General features: G+C 37.2%; 1 protein-coding gene across 13 annotated transcripts in view; it reads left to right on the top strand.

Annotated features, from left to right (window-relative positions):
• Positions 1 to 15105, top strand: part of LOC143292822 (RNA binding protein fox-1 homolog 2-like) — a 48207-nt gene extending 33102 nt beyond the window's left edge. For all 13 annotated transcript variants that reach the window (XM_076603425.1, XM_076603421.1, XM_076603420.1 and 10 more), the window contains 7 exons: positions 3218 to 3310; positions 6898 to 6958; positions 8186 to 8351; positions 8996 to 9056; positions 9974 to 10092; positions 10598 to 10667; positions 11581 to 15105. In XM_076603425.1, the coding sequence (XP_076459540.1) occupies positions 3218 to 3310; positions 6898 to 6958; positions 8186 to 8351; positions 8996 to 9056; positions 9974 to 10092; positions 10598 to 10667; positions 11581 to 11625 (615 nt within the window). In that variant the 3' untranslated portion in view covers positions 11626 to 15105. The remainder of the gene's footprint in view (positions 1 to 3217; positions 3311 to 6897; positions 6959 to 8185; positions 8352 to 8995; positions 9057 to 9973; positions 10093 to 10597; positions 10668 to 11580) is intronic.
• The last annotated feature ends 3938 nt before the right edge of the window (positions 15106 to 19043 follow it).

Genomic DNA, 19043 nt, shown 5'->3' with positions numbered 1-19043 from the left:
TAAGGGTTGATCCTCGCAAAATTTTGTAGAAAATCCACTTTGATAGGAAAAACAAATAAACCTGCATGCTGGAAAAAAAGAAAAAAAAGGGGGTGGCGCTGTAGTGTAGCAATGCGCTCTCACTGGGGAGAGCAGCCCAAATTTCACACAAAGAAATCTGTTGTGATAAAAAGAAATACAAAATACAAAAAAATAAGCCCCTTCACTCTAACACCCCTCAGCTTAATCCCACTCTCCCACTCCACTTACCTCTAAGAAAAGAAGAAAAAAGGCAGCAAGGAGAAAAGGTTTTGAATAATTTAGACAAATTCTTAGAAAAGGAAATTTTAATTTGTGATATGGAAACATAGATTTCAGTACTCCTGCTCCTGGTTTAATCCTTCATATTGAAATTATGACAGGTCAGTTATAGATTTTACCAATGACCTTGTATTTAGAGAGTGTGGAAAGAAATATAGGACACAGTGTTGCTAACTCCATGTACTTGTTACTAAACAGGTTTCTGGTCGACTTGAAAATTGATAATTTGCTGTGAAATTTGGGGAGTCTTTGATACAAAAGACACAAGCTCCTTGATTGATTTCTTTGATGTTCCTGTAATAGGGCTAGAATTTCATCAGTGGGAAGTAATTTTAAAAAGTTGATTTTATATTGAAGTATAAGAGATGCAGTTTTTAATTATTCAGTAACAGGCAGTTAACCCTGAAACTGAGCTAATTTTCTTTTAACATCCAGCAGACATCCTGACAAACTTGTAATTGTCATGTTTTCTTTGAAATTGCATTCATGATGAACATTCTAAGAAATGTTATGTTAGAATTACTCCACTGATCAGGTAAATTAACTGAATTGCATTGCAGTGTCATTATGTGAATAAGTGAAAGAAATCAAGTTTTCTGTTTCTAAAAGAGATGATCTTGAAGGACTTAGACAGCAGGTGTAACTGCTTGTGAAATGATTTGTGTCAGCAAGCTTTCTCATCAAGATTTAACATCACATGCATGAAAATGCATCAGGTCACTGCTTCATCATTGCCTCAAAATCCAAAATATTTACAAGAGTGAAACGCTGGGCAATGTTGAGGAGATTATTAACACTGAATGCGTCCCCTGAACTTCATAATTATGGGTATCATGCAAGACTGCAAGTAGGCCATCTTTGTTGTAGACAGTAGATAAAAATGAATTGGAAGTCCTTGTCGGTTCAGTCTGAGAAAACATGTCATACAGCACATAAACTGTTGATGCTGTGTGGCAGACAAGGAAAAGATATTCACAGTGACTGGTGTTTCCAGTGTTAGAAATTCTCAAAATTGTATCGTTATTAATGGATTCTAACATGCTTCTAAAAAGTGAAACAAACCTTGAAAATACCTGTGTTAAAAAAAAAAGCCACATTGTTTGGTTTAAGATCTTGAGACAGCTTGCTTTATATTCAGAATGTTTACTTTTCCATCAGTGTTTGAAAAAAATGTTGAAGTTTCATTTTGAAAAGAATGAAAATGCTGTAACTTTCTTCTGAGTACCGAATGTGATTGTGATGGAACATGTCTATTTATATCTGGTCTATTTGCTCTTATGTCCATGGAAAAGTACATAAGAGAAAGTTGTATGTGGTTATGTTTTCTGCCCCCAAGTGGTAATGTAGCTACCCCTTCCATATACCTCCCAAGTCTGTGGTCGGTTTGAAGCTGGAGTGAACTGATGTGGCTTGACATTTTCTGTTGTTTGAAATTTGGCCCTGATACATTTTGTATGCGTGTGTATGTGTTGCATCAGTATAGCACTATACCACTTTGCTGTTTCTATATCTCCAGATGAGGTTGAATGCATCATCAGATGAGCCATGATGCCCCAAGTGTATCATGTCCGCATGCCTTGAGCGTACTGTATTGTGTTCTGCGTAGTCTTGATCCCTGGGGAACAGCTGAGGACCCAAGCTTTGTTTTGGTGTCTGTGCATTCCACTGTCCAGCTGATTATGCAGGTCATTTGCTCTTCCCACCCTGCTGCCAAGAACAAGGATGGCTTTTGCATTTCACCAGCTGTAACTGTCACTTGTGCCACATGATTGTGTTGTTCTTCAGTATGTCATTGTAACCTGGTCCTGTGTATGAAAAGAGGATGGTTCATTTTCACCCACTCTGCTTCACAGCATTCCCTTCCCACCTTCAGTTCAAATAAAACTGGCCCTCCTCAAGGCAGGGTTGTTGTTTTTTTCTTAGTAAACTATCAGATCAGCTGAATGAGATCTGAATCAAGTGAGCTGTAAATTGATTTTGATGTGCCCCCCCCCACACCCCCCTCCTGTCTTGAGGAGTTGCAACTTGCACTGACATGTCCACTAGTTTCTCCAGCTGGGTTGGGTACAACTATTTTTGGCCTGCTGTTAAGGCAACCAGATTCCCATTATCTGAGTGGTGTAAACTGAATATGTTTGTATTTCCATATTCTACCACTCACAAACATGCACTGCATGATCTTTGTGCAATTGATTTTCTGCATACACATGAATACAAAGGGCTTAAGGACCCAGGAAGTGTACACATGTGTTGATCTGAGATTTTACTCCATAACCCACCAGACACTGTAAGGATTTGAACCATATAATGTTGGAGTGAAGGTCCACAACTTCTATCACCTAGCTGTCACGTCTTCCATATGTTTGGTAGAGGTCTGCTGTGACCTGTTTGCCCAAAGCTTGCAGAACCAGTTTATGATAAGTGAAAGCAAACTGGAGACATCTCCAGATTTTTTTTCAACTTTGGACATGCTTATCTTCATATTTTTGGCCCTGCCCTACCCTCTCCATCACCCTCCATTCTTTTTTCTTCTCTTGTTTCAGTCCCTGTTTCTGTTTTCCTTGTTTCTCAGTCAGTAGAAGGGCACTGGTGTAGCCATTGGCTTTATCTGTACCCATTGCCAAGTTATCAGAAAACCTGCATGTGGTACATCTTTCTAGCCCTCTTTCTTCCCCTTGAACTGGTCTGCTGGACAAGACATTCAGCCAGCCAATGCCTCCTTCAGCTGACCAACAGACATTTAAAAAAAAAAAAAAGAAAAGAAAGAGAGAGATTTGATCTGATTTAAAGTCATTGGCCATTGCATGACCTTTACAAAAAATTGATGACATAATGAAATGATTTCAACTTGCCAAAATGATTTATGTTGATTTGCACGGTTTAATGCATGCTCCTTATTTTTTCCTTGTGCATGCAGGGATTCGGTTTCGTAACTTTCGCAAATAGTGTGGATGCTGACCGAGCACGAGAGAAATTGAACGGCACGGTGGTTGAGGGACGAAAAATTGAGGTGCTTGCATGATTATTTACTTTATGTGTTAGCACTTATTTTGTAACTTAAGTACAGGATGAACAGTGGTTTGTGCAGTATGAAGAAATGCCTGCTCATTGTTTTGTGGTCAGTGTATTCAGTGTTCTTTCGTTCTCATTGTCAAGTTGTTGATGAAAATATTTTGTTCACATTACCTAACTGGATTTTTTTTTCTTCAATTCTAATGCTCTCAGGGAAAATGGAGAGTAAACGAAAAGTAATTTCATCCGTCTAGATTCCAGTGTTTGCGGGTATGCTGTTCGTTGATAATCCATGTTAAATGCACGCAGTGAACTCTCTGGTACTGTTGCCTTATTTGTGCATTCTATATGAATGTGGTTTGGCATTTCTTGATGCTGTCAGTGTTTTGTTTTTATCTTCTTTTTTTTTTTCTTTTTTTTTTTTTTTTGTGATTCTAAAGTTTGAAGTATTATCAGATAGTGTAAAGTTTTAAATGATAGTGTAAATAACTTATTATTCATGTACTACAAGTTTTTTCTTTTTGTTTTGAAATCATAGCCTTTTATTTACTTGTGGGATTTAACAGTGTGAGATATCATGAATAATGGTTCTTGAAAAGAAGCCAGAATAAAAATTCATGGGCAGCTTGTATCAGAAAATACTGACTTTTCTTTTCCCCGATTTGATGTGGTCTTGGATGGTTTCCTCTTGATAAATCACAATCTAAGCATATATTTATATATTGGCAGGTGAAAAAAAAAAGTTAAAAGATTGCATGCAGACATTTTGAAAGTTTTGTTATTGTAAATAATTTTAGCATTATTAAAAGAGCCAAAAAACAACAAAAAATAAAGAAAGAAAAGTAATTCAGCATTTTTTTGCTGCTTGCAAGCAGTTCTTAATTTTCATACGTAAACTCTGTGAAAGCAGATCTACCCAGTACTTGTTGGTCTATGTCTGTTTCTTACATATATAGACAAATCTGTCATTAGTCTATCAGATCAGTTCAGATCAGATTCCAGGATTAGTCCCTACATTTGAAAAGATAACTTTTATGTGTGTGTATGCATAAATTAAGGATTAAAATGTTTTTAATTGATGTCAAAAGATCTAAAGCCCTATGTAATGGTACTCAAATGAGAAGAATAAAATGGAAAAACTCATAAAAATCTGCTTTTGACTTTCATCTGTATTTAATCTGATAAAGAAATTAGCCAATGTCTTATATTTGTGAGATTTAATTTTAAAATTATGTCAGTTAATGTTCACAGTGAAGATTTTAACAGATCAGTTTATTTTACATATAAAAGTATTAGTTCAGACTTTGAAAGCACATATTAGATTTTTGTTTAAAAAGAACATTTTCTGGTTCCTCTTTCCTGTTTCCAAAACGACACAGTAAACAAGAGTGATTATACAATTTTGGAACAGTACCATTTTACATGGATGTGTGGCCATTGGAACTGACTAAAATTATTTGTTATTAAGGGGCAGTACGTTACACTAAACATCAGGCTATTAAACTTTTTTTAATTTTTGTTTTCAAATATTTTTTAATCACTGTTAAGAATAAGATAAACAAATGATTGAAATATATATTTTGCCAAGAAACTGTGTAGACGTTAAGCATATGTTTATAATAACCAATTTCTAAGGTTTGGCTTATTTTGGCTTAAAGTTGTAAGACATTATTTCATCTTATTTTGTATTTTATATTGATATGTCTGTGCTTCTTAAACTTAGTTTATCCATAGTTATCCATGTGTAAGTATTTCTCTTTTTCCAATGTTTTATTATTATGTTGGGGTAGTACAACTATCATATCCTTGGTTGCATGATAGTTGGCCATTAGCAGTTGCAGCGAACTGGATATATCCAGAGTGCTTCAATTTGATATTTGGTAAACAAAAGCTGAAGACTGATTTTTAAAACAACAAAAATTGTAAGTTCTGTTTTGGCACCCCAACATGATAATAAGTGATGTATTGCAAAGTCCACCTGCCCAGTCCTCTGCCTAATGTAATGATATTGTTTCATTATGTAAAAAAAAAAATAATTTCAAAGATATTTTACACAGAAGAATGAGATTGAATTTGATTGGATATGGATATTGATACAGCACCGATCTCCGAACATGGAGTTAAGTAAAGATTGTTATATTCTTGTCAATATGCAATATGGAAACACACATACTTATGTATGCTTTGCATGCAAGCAAATATAAGCACACAAAGGACAAAAGCACACACACACCCATTCACTCTCCCTTCACAAACACACACACACACACACACACACACACACACACACAGATGATACTTGCAGAAACATCCTGCACACTTGAATACATGTACACACATGAAAAAGCAACCACAACACACTAAATGTTCTTTCTTGTGATTCTCTTAATGGTAAAAACTTACATGACATAGATAAGGACATACATATATAAGTGTTAGCATTAACTTATTTTTGTCAAGAGAGTTGGGCAGGTGACTTCTTTGAAGTAAAGAAAACAAGCTGAATTAGTTCTAACTGTGGTGTCTACTGCCCTTAACCTTGCATCTGATAAATGAATGTGATCACCTGCCCCACTCCCCCACACCCATTTCCTAAGTGCATAGATTCAGAACCCAGCCGAAAATGTTTTTCACTGTTCTGAAAAGTTCCTTGGGTCTCATGCAAAGACCTCTTTGTGATTGTTTCTCGGGATCATTCCAAGGAAATACTTGTGGTTAATAGTGACCCACAGCAAATAGAACTTCATTTTGGAACTTCTTCAGCTGAATGTTTTATTTACTTTTGCTTATAACATGTTTTGACAAGTGGACCAGATACATTCAGTTTGTGTGTGTGGAATGTTTTGAATAGATATTTTTTAGTTGTGAAACAAATAGCAGAAGGGGGGGGGGGGGGTTGGAACTTGTTACATTATTGTATATCTTTCTATGTTAGTATTCTCTGCTTCTCTCCCCCCATACTCCCTTCACCCTCTCTCTGTAAAAAGTAAAATCTCAACTTTTTCTGTGGTTTGTTTATTTTATTTATTAATTTTATTTTATTTAAAAGTTTGTACTGAGTGTGTGAGCATCCATCCTTGCATGTGTGTGTGTGTGTGTGTGTGTGTGTGTGTGTGTGTGTGTGTGTGTGAAGATGTGTTGATACATGTATAATTATGTGCCTTTACTTGAAACATTAATACATGCCTGTTTTGATTCAGCTTATAAAGAAATGATAATGATGAAGAACAGGTAAAAATCCATAGAAGCATGCTTCAGTTGTTGCTTTTTCTGTAATTGATCCATTAGAAGTCTGTTTTGATTTGATTTTTTTTAATAAAGAATTAGTGGAGTCAATCTCTAGCCTACTTTGACTGAATTTTGTGAAGAATCAATGAAATCACAAACAAGACCGACAAAAATTCCATGTAAACAGACTTTTATTGACTTGTTTCATTGTCCAATGAAAACAAAAAACAAAACAGGCAGGTATCTGGTCCACTTGTGTAGTTTTGCAGTTTGCTTGCTATAGATTTGTACACCTGTGTATATTTGTGTGAGCCATTTGACCTACTGCCATACTGAAATGCCGACTGGTGGTTCTAGGTTAACAATGCCACTGCTCGTGTTATGACCAAAAAAGTGGCTGCACCCACTATCCCAAATGGTAAGCGGACCTATTCATGCTGCTGTCCGATAAATCATGTCATACAGCTGCTTTCTTGAATTTCCCTTGTGAATGCTAATTGGATAGAATCTGTAAACTGGGCCTGCCTCCTTTCAAAGAGAAAATCAAAAACACAAAAAGGTTTTTGCTCTTTGTATCATTTCCTGTGCATGTATGGGCAAGATCATGATTAATCAGATCAAAGTTTTTCCCCCGACTTGCCATTTGATGATGATGAAAAGAGTCGCTGCTTGGTCATGTGCATTTATTCAAGAACTGCATGCTGTATTTCATGAACTTATCGAAGACTTCAGTAACATGTTCATAGTGTATTACACTTTTTCTTTTTTTTTTCTTTTTACCTAATTATATAAAAGCTACAGATGAATATTTTCTATTTTGTATATTTGGATACGTCAGAAAGTACATTGGTTTCCAGTCTTTGTGTGTGTGTGCTAAGTATGGTCTCTCTGCCTATCCATTTTTTCTCTCTTTCTTGCCTGATGTGTTTATGTATACCTTATATATTATTTTCAGAGTGTATTCATGTTATGCATGGGGGGAACAGAATTGTGAATGAACATTTGGAAAGTGTGGAGTCCAACTGACTGAGTGCATTTTCCATGTGAAGTGTGCCAAGCCACACTTTTGAACTGTCTAGTGCTATTAACCAGGTTTTCTTGCAATGGACTCTGTGTTCTTTGAATGGTCTGGCATGGGCTTAATGACTGATAGGGACCACTTCTTCCCCCTTCCACTGCCAGCTTAGATTTGCCACTTGCATATTGCATCACTCCAATGATGAAGTAATGGACTGGACCTGTCATGTATGGCTGAGTAAAATTGTGATCAGCGACAGTGATGAACTTTCTGCATAAAGCTGCCCCTTTGAACACTAAATGCACTAATTATTTTCCATGTTGGTCACAAGAGTGAGCTTGACAGTGAGTGTTTGGAATTAACGAGTCTTGTAGATATAGAAGCATTGAGCAGTTGTGAAAGAGACCCATTGGTTGTTGTGGAATGTGGTTCCCTGGTTCTTTCTTCTGGAATGTGGTTGACTGAAAAAAGGACCCCAAAAATAATGTGCACAGTAGTGGTGTTGTTATCCAGTAAGGAATGGGGAAATGCTTTTGGGATTGATGACTAATCCATAACTAGGCCCCATGGGCACAGAGGGCAGGTAGCACAGTGGCGTCAAAGTGTTCTGTTGGGTGATTTACACAGCTGCTGCACTGCGAGGGGTAGCACTGACTCGTGGTAGACCTGGTAGTGCAGCTGTCATTGCTCGAGGAGCGTATTCCTCCGCTGCTGCCGCCGCCGCTGCTGCTGCTGCCATGAGGCACCCTACAGCCCTGACTGCCGCCCCTGCAGCTGCCATACCTTATACACCGTAAGTCACTGTCATTCCTCAAGATGTTTTGCTGTTGACTACTCCTACATTTGCTGCCATGGAGGCAGCAATTTGTGATCACTTTTTTTATTTTTTTATTTAAAAAATTTTTTTTTACACAATTCAGTTTTCAACTTTATTTGAAAATGAAATAGAATAGATGACCGAGTCACATTTTGTCTTGTCAGCCTCATTTGGTAAAAAAAAAAAAAAAAAAAAAAATTACTAAGACAATATTTTACCATTTTTACATAGGGATAAATCTGTCCTCAGTGCAAGTATCTTGCTTTTTACCCATGAATTCTATCACTTTTGTGGTCATGTATCATGAGCAGTTGATTTATTGTCAGTGTGATACATGGATGTGATTTAGTTTTTCATTTTGATGGTCTGTTGTTTTTTTTATTTGTCCCCCCCCTCCCCCTCACCCCCTTTAATGGGTTTTGAGATGTTTACTGTTATTTTGCTTGAAAAGTGGAAGACTGTGAGTGAAACAGAGGTGTATGTTTGTTTGGGGTGGTAAAGGTTCATGTTTGTTTGGAGTGGGAGAAGACTGGGATATTTGTATTTTGTAACTGTGTTGATTTTGCACAAATGGACTGATACATTTTTGATGACAATGTTAAATGTATGATAATTTTCAGTGGTGTTTATCAAGATCCATTACTGGCCACTTACACCACTGAAGGAGGAATGAGATACCAGGTAAATAGTTACTGTACACTTTATTTTCAAGTGTGAGTGTCAGTACTTTGAAAAAAATATATCAGTCTAAGTTTTTTGTTGTACAATTTATATAATCTGTTGCCACCCAGAAGTACAGCTTGTAGACCCATTGTTTCATATGAAATGAAGTTTGAAAAAAATGATATAGCAAAACTATTTCCAGATGCAGACCTCAGTTAATATAAAGAGCATTTCATCAGCTTTACAACTTCTATAAAGAAAAGTTTTATCAAATTCAGTGACTGCAGTGGGGGTTGGGGGGGGGGGGGGGGGGAGAAAAAGAAAAGTTCAAAACCTAATAACACAGTGAAATTTATTATTTGTTTTGCACTATTGAGTATTTCCGAATCATGAATGTGATTTCAGATGAAAGATTTGTTTGATCAGATGACATGACATAATACATCTGTTTAGATGTTGTTGTTTTTTTGTGTTTTTTGTTGTTGTTTTTTTAATTGTTTTTTCATTTTTTAAAGGTTAATGATCCAAAAGCCTTTTACGGCTTGGCACAGGAAGGCAGGATTCAGTCATCTCCTTCCCCCATTTCAAACTACCCCAGCCAAAATAGTTACCATTTCACACCTGGATCGAGTGAAGAAATTTAGGACAGAACGCTATGTCAAAACGGGGCCTTGAACTCTGATAACTGGTGGACTCCAGATTAGAAGTCCAGTGCCTAACTGATATTGTGAGGGCACCCACCAAGATATATACCATAGAGCTGTAAGAAAGATGATGTGTTAGGTGTATATATTAAGGTGCTAATTGACTGTGAGACCCTCCAAGATATATACCCAAGAGCTGTAAGTTAGATGTATAAGATATATAAAGTGCTAACTGGGGATAACTAAAGGTATACAAAAGAACTACTAAGGGTTTTTTGTGTTTACTTCCAGTTGGTGGCAACTACCCAGCCTTACCCTGCAGCTGCAGCAGGCTATCCCACTGCCCCTCCAGCAACACGCTACGCAATCCCTGCTGCAGTGGCTTCTGCTTCACCCTACGCAACAGCAACGTATGTACAACCTGAACACCCATGTCCTGTGCCCTCCTTGTTTTAATGTGTGTGTTATCCTTATATTTTAAAGATATATATATATATGTGTGTGTGTGTGCTGTGTCTGTGTGTGTAAATCTTCACTTTATGTGTCTGTCCTTGCAGTGTAATACATTTTCGCTATGTTCTTAACAATAACAGTCATATAGAAGTCAGTGGTGCAACTTTGGAAGAGAGTGCGAGATTGGCTAAGGATAGCCTGCTGATGCATTTCATTTTAGATGGGTACCTTTGAACAGAAAAAAAACCCACCTGAAATGTAGGGGAAGTAATTGAATTATATTTGGAAACAGACTGGAATGAGAAGAAAAGACCAAGGATGGATTTGCAGACTCCTGTCTTCTGCCTGTGAGACATTAAGGCTTAATCTTCTGATCCATTGTGTATTTACAGAGTATGCCTCTGTGTTTTTGTATGTTTGCACATGGCTTCAGTCTTAAGTTTTGTTCTGCCATATGTCCAGGTATGCCGGGCGAGAATATGCTGCTGAATCTTACATTGGACACAGTATTGGGCCAGTGCCTGGCTATGGGGTAAACAAGTTTTTTTTTTCTTTTCACTCTTTTGGTCAGAAACTAATTGTCCCATCATTTGCTTTTGACAGAAGTGGTTTGCTCTGTTTTATTAATGATAATGTGATCATGGTCTTCCTTAACAAAAATATTACAAAAGAAAAGGTAAAAAATATATACACTATTTTTCTGTTGTTTCTTCCCTCCTTGAGTTTTCTTCTGAATCTCTTGCCCTCTCACCACCCCTCCCCTCCCCACATCCTTTCTCACATGTGTAAACAAAGTGTGCCTGCGAAATTGCAGGGTTTCTGCTGTTTTGTGTATTTATCCACAGTCTGCAGTAAATTGTAACGTTGACATTTTCTCACTATAAACAACTTACGTCAGGAGTAAGTTAAAGGTCACAGCATCTGTGCATAGAGCTTGGGTTTTTCCATTTTTATCCAAGGTTAGAGGTCAAGGTCATAATAGTGTAAGATGCCACATTTTACAGTGTCCTTGTTTTTATTCTATTCCATAATTCCTTGTCTTGTTTTATGCTGAAGACTTGTATCAGATTAGGTCAGATTAAGTAAGATCTCTCAGCCCCCTTCTCAGCTGCCTAATCCAATTTCCTTTTTTCTTGAAAGTGTGAAAGGCCCAGTGGAACTCTAGAATGGAAGAAGCTTTTCTCATGGACAGTATGCGTCAGACTCTGGTGATACTTAATTTCAGAACTGCCTACTGACCTGAACAACACCCCCCACCTCAAGTCAAGAAAAGCAATCTTTGTTGGCTTAGATAAGCATTAGAAAGGTGTGTCACTGAAACTTACCAAAAACATTATATCAACCCAGTGTGTTTGTATGTACTTTAACATACTTTTTCAGAAACATATCTCGTGTACTTTGCTCACAGTGTATTGATACAAGTGTGAATACTGCATTCTTTTCAGGCAACAGTGTACAGAGGAGGATACCAAAGGTTTGCTCCATACTGATAGACCTGACTTATCAAGACGAAGAGATAAGAGAGGAGTTGCATTTCTACTACAAGTTCTTCCACACAGATGTCAGAAACTGTGCAGTTCTGCATTTGTTCACTGCTTTTTCTGGCTTGTCTGTGGAGCACCTTGTGTTCACATCTGGAGAGGAGAATTTGTGGGGGTAGAGAAGGCAAAGTTGAGAGGATTATCCAACCACAACTGTGCAATCCCTAGTTTTGACTGGCTGGAGAACTGTGCTTTGAGCTCAGTCTTCTCTGTCCATCTTTCTCTTTCTCCCTCTCTGTCATTCTTCCTTCTTCACTCCCCTCCTCCCTTTCTTCTCTTTTTAAACCCTGTTCTACGTAATGTCTCCCGGATCTCCTGTCCCTTCTTTTCTATTGAACTTGAGTGCATTTCCTGGTGTCATCCTGTCTCCTCCTACCACGACCCCATAGTCTGCTTGGCCCTCCTTGAGGGCATTCTTGGACGACTCCAGCAAGAGACACCCTTCTGTCATGAAATACTCAAAGCCTTCTGAAGCTTTACTTTGAACAAAAGGTATCTAGTCACATGTGTGTATCAGTTTCACCTCTGGCAGGCAGTTATTTGTGTGTGTCCTTTTTTGTTTTTTCTTTGGTGCAGACTGTCTTCATAAGAAATGATTTTACTCAGCTGTTCATTGATTCTTGATTCTGCTGCAGTGAATGTACCTGTATACATGTTTATGTTGTATTGTTTCGCTTGTTTTTTTTAAAGTAAGGGTGGTGTTGGTTGGGTTGTTAATGGTTGACTGGTTACTTGTTTCATTGGTTGATTGGTTCTGTTACAAGTTGCCAGTTGTTTCTATTCCCACCCCCCTCCACCACCTCTTTTCCTTTAAATTGTGTTGGTGATGTTTTCTTTGTTTTTCTTTCTTAATTTTTTTCAGTGAGTATGGTATCATTGAAGGTCTGGTTGTGTTTGTTTATTTTTATCCCTCTTCCCATTGTTATGATTAGTCTTTCTGTGAAGGAGGGAAAGGGTGCTGAGTGTAAACTGCTATTTGTTCTGGTTGTTTTTGTTTTTTTTCTGACAGATTAATATGTTTATGGTGTTTTGTTCATAGTTATCTCACTGTATGTTTTTGTAGATGCGAATTTTGTCCAAACTTTGTTGTTTGCTGTCACAATTTCCAGGAAGACTTTTAAACAAATAATTGCTGTGAATTTAGATTTTAATACTTTGAATGGCTGGTGGTCACTCTTGCACTAAAATGAGCAATATGATTAAATCTTTAAGTTTTCTTTAATCTGTAAAATTAATGCATTCAGCCAAAGCATAGTTTTGTGGACATGTGGACTGTTTCACATTTTTCTTAATGACCCCAAAACACTTCAAAGAAGTAATATTTTGCAATAATGATAATCTGCAACTGTGCTAGACTTATTTTAGTCTAAGTCTGATTTTGGAAGAACAAAATAGAAGGGAAGAGTGGTGTGTGCTGTTTTATCTGTTAATAATTCAGGGACAGGTACATTTTGATGCAGGAAAACATTTTCTGTGTGTAGGTTTGGTTGCAGAAAAGTCAAAGCAGATGAAATCTTGACAGACTACATATCCACATGAGAGAAATCCAGCAATTTGATTTAGGTGTTGAAAGTGTTCTGGTAAAAGAAAAAAACATAAAGCAATCCTTATTGAAGGATTTCTTTTGATTTTATCAAGTTCTTCCCTTTTAAAACTTTATGCCAGTGAAGTATTTAATTCATCTGTACAAAAGCATCACATATATCATTTTGTTTGTTTTCAGGGTGGGGTGCGATATGGGTTGATCATCATCTTGTTGTCACAATACTTGTCTCTGAATGTTACTGTGTCTTTTATCAAAACTTACATGAAATTGACAGACTGAAACAAGGGATGTTGGTGGTATTATGCATATTGTGGGACCTGCCCATGTTGCTGAATTGGACAACGGCTGGTAACTCTTAACTGCTGTTAATGATGATAACTATATGTATTTCATGAATTTCTGTTGTCATTTATATCAGCAGGATTATAAATAAGACCATTTGAACACAGCTGCGGATAAATACTGACTTGTGCTTTTTTTTCTTTTCTGTTTTAACACACTGTTTCCACCAACTGTTTGTTCATAACTAAAAAATCAAACGATAGCTATGTGCAGCATCTGCTTGTTACATTGTGTTTATGGTGTTCTCATATTGTAGACTGCCAAGTAAATTTTTCATGTGTTTATTTGTAACTTAGTTATTATAAAGTTGCGTAACATCAAAGCAGGGAACATTGGGTTTGAAAGAAAAAAATGTGAGTGTGTCCTACTGATACATGATCTTTGGCGCGTTTCATTTTTATCTCTTTTTTTTATGTTTGTTTCTTTGAAAATCTTATTTCTGTGAATGTGCTGTATTCATTTAGGATGATGGTGCAAGAGAAAATGTGTTTGGAGTTTGTCCACATTCTTTTTTGAATGGTGCTATTTTCTGTTACAGTTCACAAGCATACAACAGAAACATAAAGCTTCCTATTAAAAGCTGATGAATTACCATAATTTTCGTTAAGGCAGTTTATGGGGGATTAAAGGGGATTTTGTGTGTGTGTGTGTGAGAGAGAGAGAGTGGGTGAGTGAGTTAGTGAGTGGATGCATATGTGTAAGTTTGAAATCTTGTGTCAACAGCTCTGAAGTTGCCAAAAAAAATCTTGCCTATTTTCCGTTAGTCATTTAAAGATATGACTTTTATTAAGTATAAATGAGGCTTTTACAAATGATGAACGTGAAGTTTGTGATGATCAGTGAGTATTGGACGCTCTTGGACTTTGCAAGGATTGCTGAAGCCAGTTTTTTGGATTTTTTTTTTCTTGCTGGCAGAGTATCGACTTTTTATTTTCTAGTTTGGTGGCATTTAATCCCATTTTATTTTGTTCGCACTGGTAATATATGACAAGTTGGCTTGACCTTTATTCAGGGACAAATACGATGATAGTTCGGTATCTGCTCCCATGTCATTTGAAGTGACAAATACCAATGGGGGTAACAATTACAAAGTATAGATAAATTACGGTAGAAAGTCCTTTTTTTTTGTTGTTGTTGTTGTTTTGTGTCAACATAATAGTAAGAAATTTGATAATTCAGAGTGATTGTTCGGTGAGTCAGATTAGATGACTGTGAGTTCGCATTTGTGAAGCTTGCATCAGATGAAATGAAACACTTAGGTATATGTAGTGACCAACACATTTTGGTGTTCAATATCCAAGTTTTTGACTACACTTTCAGTTTCTGTATTAGAAGTATCACTTTTTTATCGAAACATTTTGAACGAAAATGCTTTGTTGCTTTTTTCTGTATTATTATGATTGTTATATTCACAGGTTTTGTTAAATCTTACCTACCACATTTACAAAAGTTAATTTTTGTGAATCTTATAGACCTGCAAAAACAAAAGAAATCAAAACTGTTTTTAATTTATTTACTCATTAAAAGAAATGGATACAGTATGCCAGTTTTCTGAGATTTGATTTGATGGATCTTTGTAATGTGGATGGCACAAGCAAAGCAAGTTCTTCCTTGACATGATTTTCTTTGGATGGCACAGCAGAAAGATCGACTTCCTGACTGATTGCTTTATCATGTTGACTCACTGTTGTAGGGGTTTGAACTGACAATATTTTTTGTATGGTGGAATGTGTGATGCTGGTTGGGGATGGTATTGAGTCATGTCTGCCCCCTTTTGTCTTTGTTCTGCCCGCAGACACCTTGCATTTGAAAAAGAAAATCAACTTACCAGTCACTGCCATACTTTCCCATACTCATCTGTTAGTTGATCTAGTCTGTTGCCAGAAACGTTGTGCTTCACTTTTTCTTTCATTTCCCAGTCCTTCGCCCTTTCAGAACCCTTCCAGAAAAGAATTATAGAAAGTAGGTTTTTTTGTGTGATGCATTAGTCGAGCATTGGCTGCCATTATTATGAACTGATCAAACAGACAGTTGTCATGAAGATGGGTATGGAACAAAACTACAGTGGTTTGCCTGGACATAAGATAGAGTGCAGTGCCAATCAGTACAGGCTGCTTTGTTCATTGACATGATGGAAAACGTTAAGCACACTCCATTATGGCAAAAACCTTCTTTCTGATGTTAGCAATCAGCACTTAGGATCAGATATTCAACATTCAGCAGTCAGCATTTAGGATCAAATAATCAACATTCAGTCATTGGTTTCAGTGTGTAGAAAATGGCAATGGAATACACTGGATGGGGAAAGAGTTTTTGAGAAAAAGTATTGCACTAAGGTTTTTGTCATTGTCTGCAGGCAGAACAGTGTCAGTATGCATGCTTTTCTGTCCTCTAAGTCACTCAGCAGGCTGTTGAATCTGCATTGTCAGCATTTAAAGTGTTTGTGTGTGTGGTATTTTTGTGTGTGTTGGTTTTGTTTGTTTGTTTGTTTGTTTTTTTATGGTGGCATTGCTCTTTCATGAATTTGTCAGGAAGCATCATCCTTCCAAGCATGATTTGTATACACTGTTCTGTTTCTTGAGAATGCTGTTCTTGAACTCTTCTTATCTTGTATGTCTCATGAATATGTCAAGGAGTATTGGTTAGTTTGCCATTGTTTCTCCTTTCCCTCTCTGGTTCTGCCTCCTTCCTCCATTTCTTCCCTGTCATCTGCCTTCCCCTTAAATTATTTAATCTTTCCTTTTCTGTCCTTGTCAGCACTGCCTCTTTCACTTTGAAATCACCTTTTGCTAACACATTCCTGGTCTTGACTATCTTTCCAGCAGATATATTTGTCTGTGCTCTTAATTTTCTATCGTGTGTGTATGTGGTCGTGTTATTCTTGTTCCATGGTCATGATACATGAATGTGGGCTTGTCAGTTGACATGCATGTTACCAGCATGGCTGAAACACTGTGACTTGCAATCAAACTCCTGGACAGCATGATAGTGGGTTTTACGTCATGGTTTTTTTGGTTTTTTTTTGTTTTTCCTTTTCTTTTCTCAAGCACCTTTTTTAAACAGTAACTTTTTGTGTGTGTAAAATAAAAACATTTTCTCTTGCATTGTATGCTTCACAGACAGGTCCTATACATACATAGCATCTGATATCAGGATTGTTTTTGAAGTCTTATCTGCATGGGAGTGGAATGGAACATTGGTTCATTTTGTATTAACACTATGTCAGTTGATGACCATGAATTTTCTCTTCTTGATTGCTGCCTTGCCAGTTCTTGTACATCCTGTTTGACAATTTTGCTTGCCCTAGTTTAGTAGATTGGAGGCTGCACTACCTTTACATGTGTGTGCTTTTGTAGTGTTTTGTCTTCTTTCCTCCCCTGCGTGTAATGACAGTTTGTCAGTTGTGGTTTGATTGTTCTTCTTCTCTTCTTCTTCCCCAATTATTATTCTGGTATGCTGCCTTCACACATTTAATCTTTTTGTGTTTGATTAAACTTTGTAGCTGTGGCACCATTTGAAAAATAAAACTTGTAATCTTCTGTTTGCTCTGATATTAGTTTGTACTAGCTCGATAATGCCATTCAGAACTTCCATCAGCCAGGCAAGGCATTTATTCTTATGTTCTTCATCTTCGGTTTACAGAGTCAAAGCAATAATTAAATGAAAACACCACAGAGAAAATAAGCTTTGAAATTACTTTCTGAAACGGAACCAGGTGGGGGGAGGGAGGTTTAAGTTTTTGTATGTGTTGACAGCAGAGGGTAGTCTGATATGTCTGCAAGCATACAGCACTTTCAGAAGGTGGGTTTTTTTTCATGCCTATTTGTGCAGTCACTCAGGAATATGGGTGGAATTTGAACAAAATTTGAACATGTATGAAAAAAAAGCACTGTGAATAAATTTCATGTGCATTTATTAACAAATTTAAGGAAACGTGGGATGTGGTGTAACATATATGGATCAGTGTACATGCTTTGACGATACCATAAAACTCTAATTGGAGGAGGAAAAAATATGAATTGAGAAAGTGATATGATAAAGCAGTGTACTGAAGACAGAGATGGAAGTTCTGTTGGCTGTTTGTGCTCAATGTTGTTACGTGCATGATTGAAACCTGACTTGTTTTTTAATGCAGAATGTGCATGGGATCTTCTGGCATGAGTCTGTGGTGTGTTTGCTTTCTGTTCCAGCCGGTTTACTAACTGATCTGGAAATAGCTGTCCTGTTTCGTTCTTTCCCTGTCCATGGTGAAAGTGTCAATGTGTGAGTGTGTGGCTCTGTACTAACAGCTTGACAGTCCTTTTGAACCCACCCAACTTAGGTGAGACGTATGCCCCCACCCCCTCCCCCTCTCCCAAAGGTCTGTTTGGTTTGTTTTCCAACATGGTTTCTGTTGTATTCATGAATAAGCCTTTTTTTTCCCCAGGAACCATTACCTTTGACATTGATACCATCATTTATACATTTCTTGTTTACTGTCAACTTTTCTTCTACATTTCTCTGCTGATGAAGACACAGATGAAGACCACTTGATTGCAGGATTTGGAACAACGCCTGTGTTTATTATTTCTGTTGTAAGCCCCATTCCTGTGCTGCTGTCCCACTATGTTGACCCTCTTCAACCCACAACTTTCTTCCCCAGCGGATTCATTATTCTCTTTCTCTTTGCTTCATTTTGCCTTTGAGGTTATTGCAGGTTTTCTCAGGGCAGGTTCTCCTGTTCCTCTTTTTCCAGTTTGACTCTACATGGCCACCCTCCAAGGTTCTTTGCAAGGTTGTGTCAGTTTGTACTGTTCACATTCTACTATTTTATCAAAAACCTGCATTGGCCAGGGTACACACTGGACTTTAGTTTACCTCAGACTCTTCTCATATTGAACAGTTCTTATCCTGATATGACATCTTACACTACCTGTCAGTTAACAGTTCTGTAAAATTGAATGGAATCAAGTTGTCATTTGCCCTTTTTTTTCTCATTGTGCTGATGGTTTTTGTCACATTAAAACTACCCACTTCCAAGTTCAGCCACAGGCTGTTCTTGTCTCATCAGCTGAAGACTTTGAAATCTGGATGGCTGATACTTTATTTAAAAAACAAAACAAAAAAACACACAAAAAAACACCTCTTCCAGTACTCTTTTCCCTCAGATACTTGGACAACGTTGCAGACGTTATTGCACCATCACTTAGAAAATTATCTGAAAACTTGCCGTTTGCAATATCTGACATTGCCAATCATCCAAACGGAAGCACATAGTGTTTAGCATTTTGTATGACTTGATCAGATACATGCTGTTCCGGAGTCCAGGAGCCCCATATGCCTGAAATGTGACGGTGGTTTGCTGTTTGTTTTTGCCTTTCAGGTTTTCACTCTATTTTCATCCTTTCCAAGAAGCATGAACAGAAAACGTTTTCCAACTGGTGCTTACAAGCACATTTCTATTTCCAAACAGTGGGTCAGTCTCAATCTCTTTACTGTC

This window comes from Babylonia areolata, chromosome 18 (genome assembly GCF_041734735.1).
Source record: "Babylonia areolata isolate BAREFJ2019XMU chromosome 18, ASM4173473v1, whole genome shotgun sequence".
Lineage (NCBI taxonomy): Eukaryota > Metazoa > Mollusca > Gastropoda > Neogastropoda > Buccinidae > Babylonia > Babylonia areolata.
The sequence above is the reverse complement of the archived record's forward strand: the minus strand, read 5'-3'. Positions and strand labels throughout refer to the sequence as shown.